The sequence below is a fragment of the Phoenix dactylifera genome, chromosome 5, assembly GCF_051530095.1.
Source record: "Phoenix dactylifera cultivar Ajwa chromosome 5, Ajwa_hap1_PhDact_Kaust_v1.1, whole genome shotgun sequence".
NCBI classification, from domain to species: Eukaryota; Viridiplantae; Streptophyta; class Magnoliopsida; order Arecales; family Arecaceae; genus Phoenix; species Phoenix dactylifera.
In genome coordinates, this window is record NC_143194.1 from 9,742,136 (window position 1) to 9,761,872 (window position 19,737).

The window sequence follows — 19,737 nt, forward strand, 5'->3', positions numbered from 1 at the left end:
AAGAAAAACTAATGTGGGATATGAAAAAATCCAATTCCCACAGTCTGAGAATTGGGATAAATTTTTTTTCAAAAATACCCTTAAGTTTTTTTAGATAGAATGAGGAAAGGTTTTTCCCTTTAATAAGAGCATAAAAAGTATTTTATATAATTTTCTCATTAAAGTAGATGCTCAAATCAAACATAAACCACTTCGAAATGTGCTACCTTCTCATGGTTAACTAAATATGCGAGAACCATTTTTCTAGACATCATATACTCAGACATCAACTTTCAAAAAAAAACATTTAAGTAAAAAAAAATTCTTCCTGCAAACCAAACAAAGAGATAAAAAAAAAAAAACCTTTCGAGACAACAATAAATCCAGCTTATTTTTAATTATCTTTACCTTTACTTTTCCTTAACACAGTTACAAGTAGAATTCTATCTTAAGAATAGCAATAACAATGGAATTATTTCAACTATAGCCCCAGTTACACCTTATCCTATCTTCCTATCTTTTTTTGAACGGCCAGTCTATGGTAGAAAAAGTTTTTAAAGGCAAGGCGTCTAACCCGCACTACTTTTATTATCCTTCTTTAATCACTTTTTTTTTTCCCCGGCCAATCCAACTTCACTGGCATGTCCGCACATCTTCCCTTGCCGAACAGTAAGGCCTGTTAATCCCCTTGCCCAACTTCCAACGTCAAGAGGCAACTGCTACGGGCCTTGCAAATGTGGATTAAAACCACCCGAGCCTGCCCAACCTAAAATTTTATTACGCTATTTTCTTGTGATTAAACACTAAGTTTTGTTAATATGTAAACTTAATGGAAGAAGTTCTAGAATCTTAGCATACCTCATTTTGTTTCTTACTCTTAAGTATTTTTAATATTTTAAGCATTTTGTACTTGCGACAGGAAGCCCAAGTTTGGCTTGGGCCTAGCAAGTAGGCCGGAAGTCTGGCCCGGCCCGCGAACAGGTCTACCTTGCAAAGCGGCCCTAAAATAGACCGGTGATGAGCTGAATTTCCATTTCTTGAGCCGACCCAAGGATAACCCCGCTTAAGTTAGACCGACGGTTCATTGTAAACGAGATCCTCTCGACAGCGTGAGCTGAGTTCTCGTCGGAAGGCCCTCGTCTCCGATCCTTTCCGAATCTTCGTAACCCTCGCTCTCCAGACCCTTCCCATTCGAGCTGAGTAACGCCTAGGTAAGAGGAGAGTGAGGATGAGGGCTACCGATCAATTGATCTATCTCGAGTAGTTCGGATCGATGGAGAGAAAAAGGAATAGATTGATCCGGTCGCCTGAGATCTTTCTCCTTCTGGCACTTCTCGCTGGCTGCTTCCGCCGCCCCGCCGCACTCTCCGTCACTGTGACCGACGTGGAGTGCGTCTACGAGTACATCCTCTACGAGGGCGACACCGTGTCCGGAAACTTCGTTGTCGTCGATCACGATGTCTTCTGGAGTTCGGATCACCCCGGCATCGATCTAGTCGTTAGTGCCGCTAATCCCCTTCGTTTCATGTTACATTCGCCCTAAAGTTTCGAACTTTTTGAGAATTTTGATATATTTATAAGCAAATAAAATTGGCGTCTTTCCTAAATTTTCCTTCAAAATTTGGTCAACGCATACAGGTAGGTTGGCTTTGTCAATGCTGGGTAGCTCTGTAAACTTGAAAATAACTATTTTTAATTTCCTGTTTCCTTTGTAGGATAGTAAAAATGCAATTTTGATGCTGTGCTGCAAGTAAGAAAATGTGACATTATGCCAATGCCAATTAGTTAAAAAAAAAGACTTATTCTTTATATATAAATGGATTCAGAATGTTGCTCGCTTCAGTGCCCCACTAGAGTTAATTAGATAGCTACACTTTTGTTGCCTACGTATTACTGCTTCATTTGGTAAAGATGATCACCTTCGTGTTCCTTGTTTGGATAAGCAATGGATTGAAAGAAAAGAAAGAAAGGAAGTGAGACAGGCGAAGAGAACTTCTGAGAGAAAAAGATGAGAAGAGAACTTCAATATCTCTTCTTTCCAAATCTCTCCACTTTCACAGAGATTAGCACTCTTATTAGGTTAAGGGATTTAGAGAGAAGTGATAAAAAAGGAGAGAGAGTCAAAATCTTTTGTTTGGTTTGGAGAGAAGAGAAGAGAAACTGAAAATATCTTGTGTGGTAGTTACATTAGGAAGGGAGAGAAGAAAAAGGAGAGAAGAGCTTTATCTCCTAACCCAAATTTGTAATCTGTTTATAAGTGGAGTTATGCAGGGAGAAGAGAATCTCGTTTTCTCTTTAATTACTTTCATGTTCAAAGTTTTCTTATCTTTCTTTCTCTTCCCTTCCCTCGTTTCCCTTCTATTCTATTATCTCCCCGAAACAGCACATAAAAAAGGGGCTCATGGAGAAATCTCTTCTCTCTGTTTCTCTTCTCTTTTGTCCTTAATTCACTATCTAAACAAGGAATTTGTCTCTCTCTCTCTCTTTCTCTCCTTATCAAAATGAGGGTGTGGGTACCAAGTGAGTTGCCAAGGTTTGAGCATTGTACAAAAACAAGCCTGGGACACCGTGGGTGAAGCATACGGCAAGGGCTCAAATTTAGGGTAAATTGGGAGGACACATCTTCCCTCCGCACTGGAACCTCATTTTTTTTCTAAAATAACACTTTTAAAGGCTTAATAATAACAAGTAGAAATATCTTGAAGATTTGAACTAGAAATATGATTCAATTAAAGTTTTAGACAATTATGGAATTTCAAATCAAACTAACTCTGCAAGTCATTGTTGATTAAGATAAGCTAAATACATAAAGTTCAGCATTAATAAGTCTAGCCTGCAAATTGGTATGAATTGATTAAACAAAATGAAACGAAGTTGAAGAACTGAATAAAAGTCAAAAATTGCAAGACAGCAAATAATGTCTTTAAGTTACTAAAGTACAAGAGGATGGAATACATTCAGTTAATTCATCATACAAATTGATAAAGAGATGTAAGCGCATTCCATGCCTCTGTCTTCGTGTCCTCTCTGAAAAGGAGTGCACTTTATCTATGTATACCTATTTCAAGTGGCTTCTCTTAAAGATACATAGGAAGCACTAGGCCTAGCTCATGTGCAAATTTAAATGCTGTTAAAAATGTCTTATGAACTCCACGTACACATGAAGATGCGGGTCAACACCATTAGTTGATGACATTATGTATCCTATTAGGGTAGGCTGCGATACATAGAATGGATTGAAATACAATGTTCATAAATATGCAAATGACATAGGCTAGCATTGTAGAGACACAAGCAACTGACTCTTGTGCAGAAAAAAATCATAAATAGATTATCAAATGATTATAAATATGAAGCCTGTCCCTTTGAAAATAATGAACATAGCCCCTTACTGCTAACAAGCCACAGTTCTCAGCTCTTTATTAATCAATTTAAGGCCTGCGGTGATAGTATTCAAGCTTTTGATGTATTAGGTTGGTTTTCATTAATTTTAGGTGCTTATCTGATGCATGGTCATGATTAGAGGCTCCTTTGGAATTTGCTAGTTATTTTACATGTTATTGTACATTGTAGAAACCACAATAAAGATTACCAAAGTAGCCTGCTGACATGGGGACCCACAATTAAACAATGGAATAAATGATTCCAGGCAATCAAACACTCTCTTCCCTAAGAAACGAAGGGACCCGGTCAAGTATAGAATATTGAAAGAATGGAGGACAAAAATGAGAATAGAAACATAGGAGAAAGGGGATAGGAACAAGAGAAGAGAAAAGTCAAAAGAAAAAAAGAAGAAAAAGTACAAAAGAAAGGAGTGAGCCATATGTAGATCACTTCAACTCAAGAAAGATATCTTTCTTTTCCACAATATGTTCTCAACTTATGATGCTCTCTATGTTCATCCATATTATCAGGGTGGTTCTTTTATTATTTTTTTATTAGATCTCCATGTAGGGAAACCTGCTACTTCTCTTGGGAAAGCTTTCACCAATAAGATTTTTTAAAAAAGATTTTTCTTATTTCTTCAAATTCTATTGTTGTTAAGTTATATAACCTCGTCTCTTTCCTAAAAATTGTGATTTGACCCCCAAGCAAAAAAGTTAAATCTATATCATTTCTCATTGTAGCCACGTTTAAAATTGAACCTCAATTCAGATCTTGATCTTGGTGTAGAGTAGATCAATCAAAACTCTAATCTGATGAACTGTAGCTGTTTTGTGAGAACTTGCTTTTTCTCCTTGTCTTGTCTTATTGCTGCCTTGTTTTATATATATGACTATACAAGGTAGCACATCATCTGCCTCAAGCAAACCATAGTTAGAATCTTGAGTTGGATGCTTAAAGCCATCAGCTTTTTAAATAGTTTTACCCATGAAACGTTGCAACCTTCTTCAAAAACATGTATAGTTCAATTGTTTCTGCTCAGACAAGAAACAGGCTAGGTTGCTTGCATGGAGGGTTGTGATTGGCCCCTATTGCTGAGAAAATTGTCTACACAGGGTGCTCCACGCCATTGCTTAAACCCATTTAAATAATTTTTTTAAAAAAAGTAAGGAACGAAGTGAAAACCCATTATTTTCATCCAATCCTTCCCACTAGTGCCACATCTTACCCCCCCCCCCCCCCCCCCAATCTTCTTCAACTTTTAGACCGCTTGCTCAATTACTAATGCAACCTGCCATTCAGGATGAGACTGAGTTTGTGCTTTTAGGGAATGAGTAGATAGGGTTTACATACGCATGGGCTTAGGGGGTTAGGTGAGATGACGAGGGTAGAGGATATGCTGATGATGCCACTACGGCCAGTGAGGATGGTGTTGTGGCAAGACTAAGCGAAGCCTAGCAGGGGAAGGATGTGAAAGGAGAGGGCTACCGGCTCACAAAGGACAAGGGAAGTGAGGTTCTTGGGGTCACCATAGGTAACATCAACAATGAGGGCAGTGGTCTCAGCCTAGAGATATATAAGAGGGAGGGAGAGGCAGTGACAAGGAAAGAGGGAGGCCAAGGGCAAGGTTGAAAGCATAGAGGGATGGGGGTGAGGTGGCTACGATGGTGGTGAGGAGCAAGGAGGTGGAGCAAAGGGAGGACGGCAAGGAAGGGTGGGGGAGGTGAAGGCATCGTGGAAGGGGCAACAGGTTTTTTTACCTTCTCACCTTTGTTTTGCTTTTTATTTTTTTAATGACATTGAGAAATGGCATGGAATGCTATTTGTCGATAGTTTCTCCTAAATTTGGAAGTTTGGGACCCAATAGTTAAGCCAAATAGCAACACTCGAAAGGAGAGACCCAATTTGTTTCTTATTTGAGCACGAATAGCTGAGCCACACCCTTCAAAGACCTTTAGTATTTGGTAATCATCATCTTTTGAAGTATGGCTATTGCTATGTGATGTTGTAGGGGTATCCTTAATCTCATCATAGGTTATGCTTGGCCATGAGAGTTTGAAGGATATCTTGGATGATCTTGAAGATTCTACAATAGGACAGCAATTCTCTATAATCTTTATTCTCTCCTAGGCTATAGTATCTAGGTTTTTAGAAATTCTCTATATCTTACATCAGATTTGAATCCTTTTCTAACACTCAAGCCTCTAGCATTAGAGTCATTCCTCACCATTGCCTCGAACTTGTTGTCATGTCAAACTTAGTAATAGAGATAGCATAGTCATCACCAGAACTACCACCTCTATTCTTTATGATCTTTATATAGTTCCCAATTTGTGTATCATGCTCATCTACCTATTTATCTACATGCTTAACATTTCCGGAGTTAGAAGAATCTGTGTCTTGGTTAATCATTTGCCTTATCAAGATCAATATTGTTGTAAGTGATCACACTTCATCTCGTATTTTGTCTTGGTTGGGTAAGAGCTAGATTCTCGTATCCTTTCAAATAAATATAACAAACAAAGTTGGAAAGATGTCCTTCAGTTGCAACAGGGGAACATGTTGGACTTTTGGAAGTTACAATGCGAAAGATTTTTTTTTTTTGACATAAATTTTAAAAAGTGAAATGAGCTTCGAAAGATACTATACAACCCTTGGTGAAAAAACTAGTCGGAGAACTAAAGTTATTTTTGTATATTCAAAATTCAATTTCATGCACGTTCGTGCACATAATATATGTGATTTTATGTGCAAAAATCATACTCCCTTACTACATTGGCTTGGTTAGTCATATGGTATGTTTTTGTTCATTTGGCATATATCATCAATTCTCCATTAATTCATTTAATTATCTATTTTTAGATTTTGAGCATTAGTTTTTTCTAAAGCTATAATTTCCAAAATGCTCAAATTTGATGAGTAGAAAACTTTTGTTTATTTAACTATTTTGTTTATAATTGTTATTTGTGATTCAATTAGTTTACATGATGCCTTTAGTGCAAGGGCAATTTTTTTTTTACTGCATATACACTCCCTAGATGCAGTAGTTATAATTCATGGTTTGGCAATTTATTTAGATATTTTCTATTCTAAATCCTTCATGTGATAAAATTCAGGTGACTTCTCCAGGAGGCAATATTGTGCACTCATTACAGGGAACATCTGGTGACAAGTTTGAGTTCAAAGTTCCAGGGGCTGGAATGTACAAGTTTTGCTTCCATAATCCACAAGGAACACCAGAAACTGTATCTTTCTACATACATGTTGGGCATATTCCAAACGAACATAATCTCGCTAAAGATGGTTGGTAGATTTACTATGTCTGCTTTCTAGGATCATCATGTTTATGTGTGGGCAATCAACGTTTCCTTCATTATGTCTCTTAAGTACCAAGAGCAAGGTTTAAAGATGTTGTCCCTACCATCCTGAATCAGATTGGTGAGCAACCGGACCCGATGATGGGTTTAGGACCTCAGTACCTATGATAAGACGGATAACAAGAGGAAGGTGAAAGAGAGGAAGAAAGGGAGAAAGCTACACGAATGAGCATCATAATCCCAATACCTGTTGGTACTAGTAACATGAATATGTAGTCCTAAATTATCACAAACCAACCATAGAAACCCCAATAGTTATTAACAACAACAAACAGTAAAGAAAGAAAGAAAAAAGAATTGTCGTCCCAGTGAATATCGAGGCACCTATTTGTTCCAAGCGTTAGAACAGTACCATCTCAATCTGGTCCCTGACTGGTGCTGGGTTTGGGACTGGGATTTGAAACCTTCACCAAGCTGTGTTCTTACTAAGACTGCACTTTTAAAGTATAATTTCATTAGGAGAGGGTAAAATTTCTGAATTTATATCATATCGTAATTCTACTCTTTAATCAATAGGAAAATCACTGTAGATCTGATAGAAAGAGAAAAGGTCGAATATCGGAATTTCAATATTTTGTCAGTATAACAAATAAGATTTATGCAAAATATCTTGGTCATATTTAGTGCTCTGTATTCACTTATGTACTCTTTTTATTTTTGTTGCAGAGCATGTGGATCCTATAAATGTGAAGATTGCAGAGCTTAGGGAAGCACTGGAGTCTGTTACAGGAGAGCAGCGATACTTGAAAGCACGGGAAGCTCGGCACCGCCATAGTAAGACTGCATCTCCCATTTAACACTATTACGAGTATAGATCTAAAACATTCTTCAATCACCACTAGAAGGGAAATGCAAAGGTGGTTCTAAATTCCTTCCACTTTTTAATTATTATTGTGAAGGGTAGAGGTATTGGTTCTGCAATACATCCGGCCAGTTTAAGGACTGAAAAAAGACATGCTTCAACCAAAACATTAATACTACAAGATTGATTCGTAGATCAACTTGATGAATCTGATACAAAATGCATGAAAATAGACATGCTTCAACCAAAACATTAATACTGCAAGATTGATTCGTAGATCAACTTGATGAATCTGATACAAAATGCATTTCTCTTATGTTTTCATGAAGTAATAAAGAAAATTATCCCAAACAAAAGCATGAAACACTTAATAAAATTCACTATGTAAGTGACAGCATGAGATGCAGAACTAGCAAACTACTATACTAGTACTAGACAATGAGGTGGCTTATGATTGGTCTCCTTGTTGTGATCCCATGGTCTATGTTGACACGGAGAAAGGCAAACTATATGTCAATGTTCATAAACTGCTTGTGTTTGGCATTTTACCACCTAACTGAGCAAAGTAGGTGCTCATCCCACAGTCATTCTATTTGACCGCCTGAGAGTAAGTTGGGCCAATAAAATTTCACCTTTACCAAGATTATCAACATCAACATATAATCCATGTCCTCTAGAGAGCCATTATCCTGCCAATATTTTTTATTGTTGTAGTCAAAAGTTAATTTACCCTGGCATATGCTTATATTTTCGATGAAGTTTCCATGCTTTTGACTTTAAGAAACTAAGACATATCAATATGGGCCTTGAATATCTCAAAGACTATATTTCTCTAAGATTGACCATTCGTGAATGTTTGTACGTCTTTTAAGTAATCTCACCCTTTTCTATTCTTATTAACTCTAACAATATTGAAAGCTTATATTGATCAAATGAAGCAAAGCCATAATTTGATTTACGAATTCAAATCATCAATTCAAGATGAAGCAATTCTCATGGCAGCTTATATTGATCAAATGAAGTAAAATCATACTTAGAACTATGAATTCAAGTCTTGATTGTGGCTTAACGCATCCTTTTAGACAAACTATGAGGAATTTGTTTTCTTATGAGCCTTGAAGTGGCATCAACATTACTAAGATTGAATGGTTGGAATTTTGTGGATCTTGAAGCTTTTTAATCTTGGATTTGGTCAACCTTTTCTGTGACTAAATTTGAGGACAAATCTAGCAGTATCCAAGATGGCTGAACCATCCCAAACCACCAAGTCGGGACATATTGATCTGAACCAGTCAGTTGCCTGAATGAAAGGCCTCTCGGTTTGGTTCGGAGCTTTTTATAATTTGGTTCGCCTTATCTCCTCACCGGCTCATCTCCTCATCAATTTCGCGCCCTCTCTTGAAGCTTCTGACTCATCTTGACTTTCTATTCTCTCTCAAAGCTTTCGGCTCATCTCCTCACCACCCTCCTCTATCGCCCTACTGTCCTCACCTCCTCACATGCTTCAACTACAGCCACCATCGTCATTCTTATGACAACCTCTACCACTGCGAAACATGCCACTACTGTCTTGAGATTGGACCTCGTCGATAGTGATGCTCCTCCCATCTATGGTCTACCTATTTGTCCTTTCGATGGCATCCCTCATCATCTACTCGTTCCTGAAGGTTGGAAATCCGAAAATCCTCAACCTCCCCATTTCCCAATCAATGATGATCTACAACAAAAAGACAACCAAAGACCATCAAATTTGAGATCAAGAAATACAAAAAGCTTGGATTCGAGCATCTTGCTGGGTTGGATCGAGGGATCGGGACCTTGGGTTTGAGGATCTCACCGCCCTCTCGAGCGAGGCATCGTTCGTGGCCCAGGAGAGCTGATCTCTCTCTCCCCCCTCCTCTCGCTCCTCTCCCTCTCCCTCCCTGTAGTTCAGTTAAGTGTCCCTCATCAACTACTCATTCCTCAAGGTCATGACTGCAATGCCCCTTGACCTCCCAATCTCTCTATCGATGATGATCTGCACCAAAAAGTAACCAAAAGCTATCAAATCTGAGATCAAGAAACATGAAAAGCGTGGATTCAAGGATCTCTCTATGTTGGATCGAGGTATCGGGACCGTGGATTTGATGATCTCATCGAATTGGCTGATAGCCCTCTCGAGGGAGGCGTCATCTGTGGCCTAAGCAAGTTGATCTCTCCCCCATCCTCCTCTTTCTCCCCTTCTCCCTCCCTGTCCTCATGGTTCCTATATGCATTGGGCCGGTATGGTATGACTGATACCATACCAAGCCGGTCGCTAGCTGATATGATCCTTGATACTAGTTTAGTGAATAGTATCTTTTGCAATTTTTTGTCCAAGAGCTAAAATTTGTTTATTCAATGTGACTTGAGGCATTCTTCTCAACTACATATGACATGACAAAGATTTTTGTCTAAGACATGAAATACCGGACCTTCATGTTGTTTTTACCATGAGAAGATGGCTAAGTGCAGAAAATTAGTTGTTTGTTAGTCTAACCATCAAGATCTTTCTTAAAGGAATCTCTAATAATATCACGGGCATCATAGAGGTTATGCATCCCTTGCGTACACATGAGGGGTCGGAGGTTTGCTTATCTGGGGCTGGGGGTAAATGCTCCATTGTCTAGCCATAGATTATTGCATGATGATTATTAGAAGAATGACAGAGTTTAATTATTTAGTATGAAGCATATATATGGATATCATAAATTGATGAGTCACGATACAAAGATGCCAATGTGGCAACCTTTAGGCAATAGCATAGGGAGATGATGGTGATACATCAGAAAGTACATTTTTTTAGCATATATAACTAAGTTATACAGGATACTTTAAATTTTTTAGTCTTAAAAAATGTCATTCTAGGTCTGCCAACTCTCTTTCATAGGTTCTCTATCTCTCAAATTAGGACTGACATGACAATGAAGACCTAAGATGGCTTTAATCACCTTAAAATTATGGCTTTAGATGTTACGTCCTAGCCTTGTTGGTTCAAACTTATCTCTAGTGTATCTTTGCCATATCAAACACCAACTTTAAAAGTAAACGGACTGAAAATATATGGATACTTATAGGAAGTATCAAGTGCATGTTGGATATGGACATATATACTTTAGGAAAGAATTATAATTGAAATTAGTCACGTTGGTTATGTGTGCTTTATGAATAAGAAATTATAAAGCATTATTATGATGTGAGTAGCCATGAGATTTGAATGTGCCGTCATAGTGAAGGCACTTCCTTGCTTTCAAAAGTTAATCAAATTACGTAGTTAACTAAAAAGTGATCTATAAGGTAGCTAGAGTGAGAGATGAAGGAAAAATTTCATGGAGGAGATTAGGATGAAGGAAAGGAGAGTTGCGTAGAAAGAGGTCCTTTGTTAATAGTTGATATATAGTCTATTATTACAATTTGATTCCTAAGGACATGGTGATGAAAAAGAATATGTTTAATTTTGTTATTGTGTTTTCTGATATGTGTGTGTGTGTATTTAGAGAAGGGGGTGGAGGAGGGAAGCAGGAAACTGAGATACTTCTAGGATACATGTCTGATATTTATATTAAGTATTCAATTTTTCAAAATTAAAAAACAATCTAGATACTTCCCAAATACTCTCAATATTCTTTTGAGATACATCAAAAATGAGGGGAAGAGTTTTTACTTTACAAATACTAGTCTTTTAATGATGAATGGTCAATTTCGGAGTTTATGATGTGGATACTCAACTATGGATTGCAGATTCTAGTTTACAAATTTAAATGATCATTAGGTGATGAGTTTGTGGAAGTTCATGCTAGCATATGTAGTACAGACTGTTATTTTGTTAGCTTACTAAGCTTTATAAAAAAAAAGTATCCTATTGCATGCGGCTCCCACCACTATGGGGTCTAGAGGGATCAAATGCACATGGCCTTATCCCTGCTTGTGGAGAGATTGTTTTCATGTTTTGAACCTCTGACATCCAGGCCATAATGGAGCAACTTTACCATTGCACCAAGACTCACCCTCTAGCCTACTGTGTTGTAAAAGTTTTTCTTATGTAAGAATTATTTTTTATTTATTTATTTTGTTGGGGTATTTTAACTTACTTTTCAAGATTTCTCATGTCATCGTGTCATATTCATATCTTATATCCATGTCCATTCTTTCTAGGGATCTATTATGTAATAGTTGAAAGTCCTTTTAGAATTGGAAAACATTGTTCAGACACAATCTTTTTGCTGTCTAGCAACTTTGAACAGTGATGTTTTCATAAGGTTCTATAATTTTTTTAATAAATAAAAATTTGAGTGCTATCTTCTTCTCTTTCTAGTCCTCAAGTGCTCTTTGTTCTTTCTTTTGCCATCTGATTCTCTAAGTATCTCCATCTTCGTATTCTTTCTGCCCTATTCCGATGATATTCTTCTCTTTTCAGCAGCCTTTGTTCCATCGTCGGAGTTATTTCAGATTTTCTCTGAAAATAAATTTAGTGAGCAAAGCATTTAAAACAGCCTTATAACCTAAAGTGGTTCTATCAATTGGTATTAAAGGTTGGAAAATTTGACATTTGAGACTTCTTCAGTTGTTATAATCATGGCATCTTGGAGATCATGACATTAGGCTTCACTGCCATGAAGACCACCTCAAAACTGTGGTTAGCATGCGGTGCCAATTGAAATCAAAGAATAGAAAATTTGGCTACCAGAACGAAACCATGAAGAGAACATAAGAAAACTGGGAGAATGTGGGTTTTCATGTCAAAAGAATTGGAGCTTTTTCTAAAATTTAGCTTCAACAGTGTTTGAAGGCTTATATTATTTGCTAACCTCTTAGCTGGAGAAGATTGTATGTGCTGAAAGCCCGTGCTCATGGACATCAATTAGAATGTTTTGGAGTGAAGGATAAAGGATATTCTTTGAGAGAAAGGTAAGATGTAACCACATAACAATTGATAGAGAGAGAAATGCTGAATGTTGTGGAGGTGTTGTTATCTAATTGATTACCACCTTCAGTCATGGGGAGGTCTTATTGAATCTGACTTGGACATCCAAGAAGCCTCGTCTTGTTTATGTGCAAGGCTATTAATGGTCAGATTTGACGTAGGAGATCCAAATTTTTGAATAGGCCCAACACAAGCTCAGCCAAACCCTGGTTATCCCAAATTAAGAGAATTATTTTCGTCTGGATCTGGAACCCTAAAATGGTAAATAGAAGATTTCATTTCCTAACTGCAGTAAGTGCTCTTTGGAGCAGATCTGCTAGTTTGCTCAAATAGTTGATCAGAAAACATATTTGTCAAGTCACTTGATCATTATATAGGGCACATGAGAAAAGATGTCTACCTGTATTCCACAATGTTTTAAAACTTGTGTAGGTCGATTGGGCCGACCCACCCAACCTGTCATCCATAAGGAATTACATGTCAGCTTATATTATCAAAACTTGGTTCCATCATTTGAACCAGACGGATGGCCAAATCATCCAGGAGAATCACTTGCTCAGGTTGGTTATTATAACAGCATGCCTCCAAGAGAGAAAGGAAAAAAACAGAGAAAGCTATATGATACTCTCGTGCACCTTGCTCTCACATTTCTCTCAAATCCCATCATGAATCTAACAGTCGAAGTAGGGAGACGAGGGTGTTTCAACAAGGATGGCGCTCCACATTGGCGCCAGTGGGGTTCTTCATCAGTGCCATTGGAAAAGAAGAGGGCAGCTTGCAGGATATGTCATAGAGAAAAATGGGATTTGAGTTGAGTTTGAAGATGCATCACTATGGACCTCTGAGGCTCTGGCCCTTGGTTGATACATGGTTGAACTGTAAACCTGTGATCCAGCAACCAAAACAGTTTAGATTAGGTCAGCGAGTTCATAACTAGTATTGATGTACTACAACTTGTGTCACATGGATTCAGGTACTAGTGTCAGGTTTTGATGTGGCTTAAGTATGAGATCCTTATAATATCTTTGAACTTCTAGCAGACCTATTCTCAAGTGTCATATGGACAACATAATCTGGATGTCATGCACGTAGGTAAACTAAAGGATAACAATCAAGTAAAATGACAAAAGCGTTCTGAACCGTTTCTCTTCTGTTCAGATCAAAACAGTGAACTCCAACCTAGCAGAATCATAGGTTCTCAGCAAATGATTGTATGGCTTATTTATATCTTGTATGTCACCTTTTTCTCTGCAAGACATACACTTGTTCTTTGATGTCTTAATTTCTTTTTCTCATATTTGGTATGACACGTATGTGATATTACTCATGTGATGACATTTAATCTTGATGCAGCAAATGAGAGCACTAGGAGGCGTCTCGTCTTTTACACAGTGTTAGAGTATCTTACACTGGTCTGTGCTAGTGTACTTCAGGTAGTTTACATCCGCCGCCTATTCAGCAAGACGGTGGCATACAACAGGCTTTACTAGCTTGTGTATTCTTATCTGTCATATCTAACAATTTTTAACATCTTAGTTTTTTTTTTCATGGAATTAACAATCAAACAGATTGTTTGTACTTTTTTTCCCTTTCTGTTAATCTCCTCTTTGTCAAATCATAGTTGCAGACTGCCACCAAACTTATTTATTGGGTTATATGACCATGAAAGTCAAATTGTGGTGCTGGAAATTTGAAAGATAACCTTATGTTCCATGATTTGGAGAAAGTTCATGGGGATTCAACACCAACAAATGTAGCATTGGTATCTGAATTTGGATTGTAATCAACTAACTTTTAAATGTTTGTCCCACTTTTTCTCACTGATTAGCACTGATGCTGGACTGAGATATTCATATGCTCTTAGAACATGGCTTCACACTGAATGTGGAGTAACAAGAACAAACAGAATGCTTGGGAAAACTGGATATGGTGTATAACTTGCATTAACTTCTTATTCCTGCAGGAAGTTAGTTAACTCTTTCATTGCTATTGAAGTGCTCTTGTGGTAAGTCTACATTGGCAATCCAGATAACTTGGTTTCAGCTTTTGTGTTAGAGAGCAGGTAATGCTTTGATGGGATTTTTTTTTCCTGCACCAATGTTAGTTAACTGAATAAATATCAACTCTGGATGCTGCTAGCTGGCCCTAACACTTGAGCTCCATGCTTTCGCAGCTCGAACCTCAAGGAGAGTACCTTGGGGAGATGTGATGCACTTAACTCTCCTTTGTGTTATAGGAAAGGATCCTTTTTCTAGTAGTTGAAGTCAAATTTTTCAGCTGTAATAATATATCCAGGCAAAATATATGCAGGTAAGAAAAGCAATCTCCTCTGCTCAAGGATCAACCAAAGAATAATTGAGATCCAAGTAGATGTTCAACATTTGAATTGTTGTCAGAGGGCCGTGATCAAACTTATTTTCCTATACTGCAACAAACCAGGAACCTCTAAATAAGGCGTTTCTCAAGGAGTTCTTTACAGGTTGCGCCTTGGAGACCCTAAATATTCTTTTTATTCAAGGGATTTTACAGAATTGACTGAATACCAGATCTGCAAAAACTTTTTTCTTCTTTGAAATTGTCCTCCAGAAACAGCCGATGATTTATTAATGATTATGGAAGAAATAAAGACTTTTGATGAATGTCCAAAATATATGCCTGAAGCAATATACAGATGAGGGAACCAATTCAGTCTAGCACTGAATTATTTGGCATGGGAACTCTCCTAGCGAGAGTATAAAGGTTCTCAACCATTATTTTTCCTTCCTTTTAGGACATCGGCCATTGAATGCAAGATATTAACAAAGAACATAGGAGGAAGTCCAATTCTCAAGAGGTGCCACTAAAGTAATCGAATTATTAAGATAATATTATTTATTATTAACAAAAATTGGAGGTTGTGGCTTTTAATAGATATGAAAACGACAGTTTTGTCCATAAATTCTGCATTTCAGAACTAAATTTGGCCAACAATAATTGGCACATACACAAAACTCAGGCTTGAACTTCACTAAACTAGTCCTACCAAAACATTCATGAGAAAAAGAAATGAATCTAATAACCAGAAGGAAGAAAGCCAACATCAAATTCACAGGGACAGAAACTGGCGAAGCTCAGGCTTGAGGTACTTGAAAACTGCAGCCCAAGCAGCCTGGGTGGGATGCACATCATCCCAATAGAAGTAGGAGTTTGGGTCATGGCATAGTGTGTACTGCTTGATCCCCTTGGTATCTAGGTTCCCGCAGTTTGTCTCATTGGTCTTGCTCTCGCAGCACGGCCTATGGACATGCTTAAACTTCTTGGCTCCTTCCACTGCAAAAGAAGAGGAAAAAAAATGACATCAAAGTTCAAAACACCAGCTAAATTTATCAAGATCCCAAGAAATTCAGCTAAGAGGAAACATTGCATACATTCAACTACATGAACAACAGATCCATCAACAGCATTATTTCATATCGAAGTATCTTGATCAAACTGAGAGGGTGAAAACTTGGACCCAACCTGACCTAAAGAGTTGTTTGTGACAAGAGACATGCAGCACAAAAATGCTAAGTTGGTAGATAGCATGCTTACCTTGATTGAGTAGGGAGCTGAAGGCTGTGTTGAGGTCTAGCATGTGAAAGGTCTTTGTTACGTCTTCTTCACTTGATATATTCTTTATTGCCACTCCAAGCCATTGGTTGTGGATATTCGCCCCCAAGTTGCCTTCAGTGCTGCACTTTGTGTAGTTGTACTTCCTTGTCAAGAAGGGGCTGCAACCCACAGGGTGCAGCTTGGTGACCACCACCTTGGAAACGCCAAGATCATGGATACGCTTTAAATCTAATGCTAGTTGCTCGGTTACGAGGTCAATGAAATCAAAAATGCCCTGAGAAAAAGGAAGGAAAGAGATGAATGAAAAAAAATAGCAGGCAATGTATCGACTTCTATCACACGAAAAAAAAAAAAAAACAGCGGTTGCATAAGATCACCTTGGAGGATGCTTACCGTAGCGCCATGTATATCATCATAACGCACGTAGTCGTTGCCAGCGACGGATACCAGTGCAACTGAGGACTTGATATCACATTTGGAGAAGATACCTGCATCGATCTGCTCCTGAAATGTACTGATTTGAACGGAGAGGTTGCTTTGACCGTTACCCGTGTCGAAGACGCCGGTGCCACCCAGTGCAAAGTTCATGCCATATGGAAACAACTTGTAGGCTACCCTTCTGTCCTTGTGAGGCACAGGAGATCTGATTCCCAGAAATGAAGCTGCAACACCGTGTCAAAACTAGGCACTGAAACTTTAGAGTTCAAGCATCCAATAGATTCTTATAGCCAGAAGACATACATAGGTATATCGTGCTTTCTAATTAGTTTCGCATTTGCAGCATTTGGAAATCAACGAAAGATGGTAGAGATGCATACGGAGTGATGATGATAGACTGGGCCATGAGAACAGATTGGATGAAAACTAGACATCCATGCATGACGTGATTAAAGTATTGCCTAAAGGATTGCATGAGGAGGGAAAATAAAAATCTTAGGCAGTTCATACTACAATCTTGTGTGATGCCTGACGTAAAAGACATATAAAATAGAAAAAAAATAGTGGCATTCACGGGATGCAAGTTATTGAAAGAAACTTTGCCAAGGAAAGAGATTGAAGTTAGCAAAAAAATATTTGAGAAGAATATATAGCATATCAAACTATACTATGATCAAGGAATGGAAGTATTTTTCTAAGAAGAGACCGACTTTAGGATACAAGAAAAAGCTTGAGGAAGGAGGAAAAGATCAGAAATACTGACCAACGTAATCAGTGAGGATTCTTCCATCGGAGAATCGGCCGGCCGGCCTCTTAGGGAACGTCATGCCATATGGTTCATACCATTCACGTGTAATCTCTCTCCCTAGATTCCCAATGTTCCCGGTATCAGCATATGAATCACCGAAAACAAAAAGCTTCCGAGGATGATGCCTACTGCTTCTACGCTCTTCAGTCTCGCTACAACCATTCACCTCGGTCCCTAGAATATAATAGAGAAAGAAGAAGGATTAGATATAAGGTGAGAACAAAAACAAATAAGTTTGAATAGAGGTATCCAATGGTGAGACTTGCTCGCTATGAGAACCAAGGAGAGGAAGAAGAGAAACTTTGAAACTTTCTCCATGGAAGAAAATAGGATGCAGAGATGGAGAGAGAAGAGAGAGATGGGAGTTGGAGGGTGTAATGATGGGAGGAGGCCAAGGAGGGAATATCTATAGCCGGAGATAACGCAGGGGGGAGATCGAAAATATCTGATGTTATTTTCAGTTAGTTTGACCGCTTGGAAGTAACAAGAGGTACAACGAATACGGCGTTCCAAAGCTTCAAGCCTTTTATTCTGTTGGTGAAGAGATCCTGGAGATGTTTTTATGTTGTTATGGCCCAAGGAAAAAGATCGCATCTACTCGCATTGTTCCCTGCTCTGAAGATAGAATAGAGCTCGTGAAGATTAGGTTAAATTGAATGGAAATGAATGATCAAAACGGAAGACAATATCTTTCAAAAAATCTTGTAATTTCTAAGTAAAGAGGGAAACGAACAATTCCACTGAAAAAAAAAAAAACAATTTCGGCGTGTATAACTGACCAAATATTGTGAAATATCATAGGTTCATAGGCCTACCAGATGCATTACCTTTTTTTTTTTTGTTTTAACCATTCAAGGAGCAGTGGGACACTAATTTTTTTCCCATCAAAAAAAATAGTGTCACCTTTTTTCTAATTTTAGTTTAGAAATTGAAGGCTTTTGTGCACAATCATGTATTTATAAGTTTATATATATATATATATATATATATATATATATATATATATATATATATATATATATATGTCACCTTTTTTCTAATTTTAGTTTAGAAATTGAAGGCTTTTGTGCACAATCATGTATTTATAAGTTTATATATATATATATATATATATATATATATATATATATATATATATATATATATATATTATTTTTTAAGTTTTTATATTTTTATATCTAAAATTAAATTTTTATATTTAAACTTAGCTCAGCCTATTTAATCCAGTCCTAAATATCAACCCTATATAAAATTTTTTTTTTTTGTTTAGATTTAATCCATCCTATTTAGCTCAACCTATTAAATAACAACCTGATATACTGAACCAAACCAAACCAAATTTTTCAGGTCGGTTTCAAGCAATTTTTGTAGATGCTCAGTTTAGTTTCGATTTCAGTTTTAAAAAAATGGTTTAAATAGTTCAGTTTTGGGTTTAGCTCACCCCTAATTTACAGGCACATTAATACAAAGAATTAAGTTTTTCCACTAAAAACATCCCCTTCTTTACTTGCCTTATTTGTTTGTGCTGTTTTTGCTATGTTCTCACTGCAGAAACAGAGCTTGTCTCTTCTCTTCTCATAGCTGCACACATTAATTGGTAGCCTCATCTGTGTTAAAATATCCAGCCACAAATTGCATTATACTCATCTAGTTCGCAGTTCATAAGGTTCAAGATACTGGGTAGAAAAGACATTATTGCCTTTCTTTAGCAGCCAGGATTCATTAGTGAATACAGTTTGTGAAACCAAATTCTTGTTAGCATCGATACGAGTTCCTAATACAGTTGTTGGCAGAATTGATTAGATTCTCCACATTTATCTGAGAGGAGGGAGGAATTAATTAAAAAGGATTATATTAGATTATCTGGGACATTATTAGGCTGCCGAAGGAATTCCAGGGAATTGCTGTCAAGGACATTTGCACAGCTACATCTGCTTTGATTGCTAAGCATGATGTTGTTAATGCATTACAACATGATGGTCTTCCTTGGGTTGCTTATATTGAATATGAATTTGGTGTGCTTGGTCCTTGGATGGGATATAATCTTAGAGGTGTCTCTTCCTTTTTCTTTCTTTCTTTTTTGGTAAAAAGGTGTCTCTTCTTCAGGGAGGACCCTCTATAGTACTGCTTGCAATATGGAGGAGAAGCTTTACCTACCTCTGAGTAATAAGCCTGTATCCATAGTCCTTAACCATTTGTCTCTATTAACATGGATTTGATTGACCAGATTGCTTATGTGCATTTGGAATAATGGGGATTGGAATGCATAAGCACTATCAAAATGCTAAACTTCTTGTTTTGCTTCTATCATTCAGTCTATCCCACTATCCTCTTTTCTTAGGAGATAAGCGGATCTGGACACAGGATACACATGGAGTAGGTATCCCACTATCCTCTTTTCTTAGGAGATAAGCGG

At 37.6% G+C, this 19,737-nt stretch overlaps 2 protein-coding genes across 2 annotated transcripts; one reads left to right on the top strand and one right to left on the bottom strand.

The window, feature by feature from the left end:
- The first annotated feature begins 1,045 nt into the window (after positions 1-1,045).
- On the top strand, positions 1,046-14,304 carry LOC103696247 (transmembrane emp24 domain-containing protein p24beta3-like). Its single transcript, XM_008777795.5, has 4 exons — positions 1,046-1,477; positions 6,480-6,666; positions 7,407-7,514; positions 13,838-14,304. Exons 1-4 carry the CDS (start codon positions 1,253-1,255, stop codon positions 13,972-13,974), a joined length of 657 nt encoding a protein of 218 aa, XP_008776017.3. The 5' UTR covers positions 1,046-1,252; the 3' UTR covers positions 13,975-14,304.
- A 1,082-nt stretch (positions 14,305-15,386) lies between these two features.
- On the bottom strand, positions 15,387-17,934 carry LOC103696250 (GDSL esterase/lipase At5g03610-like). The gene is made up of 4 exons (XM_088721608.2): positions 17,277-17,934; positions 16,469-16,737; positions 16,055-16,349; positions 15,387-15,793 (listed from the first exon to the last, which is right to left on the bottom strand). Exons 1-4 carry the CDS (start codon positions 17,338-17,340, stop codon positions 15,570-15,572), a joined length of 852 nt encoding a protein of 283 aa, XP_088577734.1. The 5' UTR covers positions 17,341-17,934; the 3' UTR covers positions 15,387-15,569.
- Positions 17,935-19,737: the final 1,803 nt, after the last annotated feature.

What these genes read in the sequence shown, in the direction of transcription:
- LOC103696247 (XM_008777795.5), top strand. Translation starts at nt 1,253, where the DNA reads ATGGAGAGAAAAAGGAATAGATTGATCCGGTCGCCTGAGATCTTTCTC. An exon ending in ACCCCGGCATCGATCTAGTC is followed by an intron (nt 1,478 to 6,479) that starts GTTAGTGCCGCT and finishes GATAAAATTCAG; the next exon opens with GTGACTTCTCCAGGAGGCAA. An exon ending in ACATAATCTCGCTAAAGATG is followed by an intron (nt 6,667 to 7,406) that starts GTTGGTAGATTT and finishes TTTTTGTTGCAG; the next exon opens with AGCATGTGGATCCTATAAAT.
- LOC103696250 (XM_088721608.2), bottom strand. Translation starts at nt 17,340, where the DNA reads ATGACGTTCCCTAAGAGGCCGGCCGGCCGATTCTCCGATGGAAGAATC. An exon ending in ATGATATACATGGCGCTACG is followed by an intron (nt 16,350 to 16,468) that starts GTAAGCATCCTC and finishes CCTTTTTCTCAG; the next exon opens with GGCATTTTTGATTTCATTGA. An exon ending in CAGCTCCCTACTCAATCAAG is followed by an intron (nt 15,794 to 16,054) that starts GTAAGCATGCTA and finishes CTTCTTTTGCAG; the next exon opens with TGGAAGGAGCCAAGAAGTTT.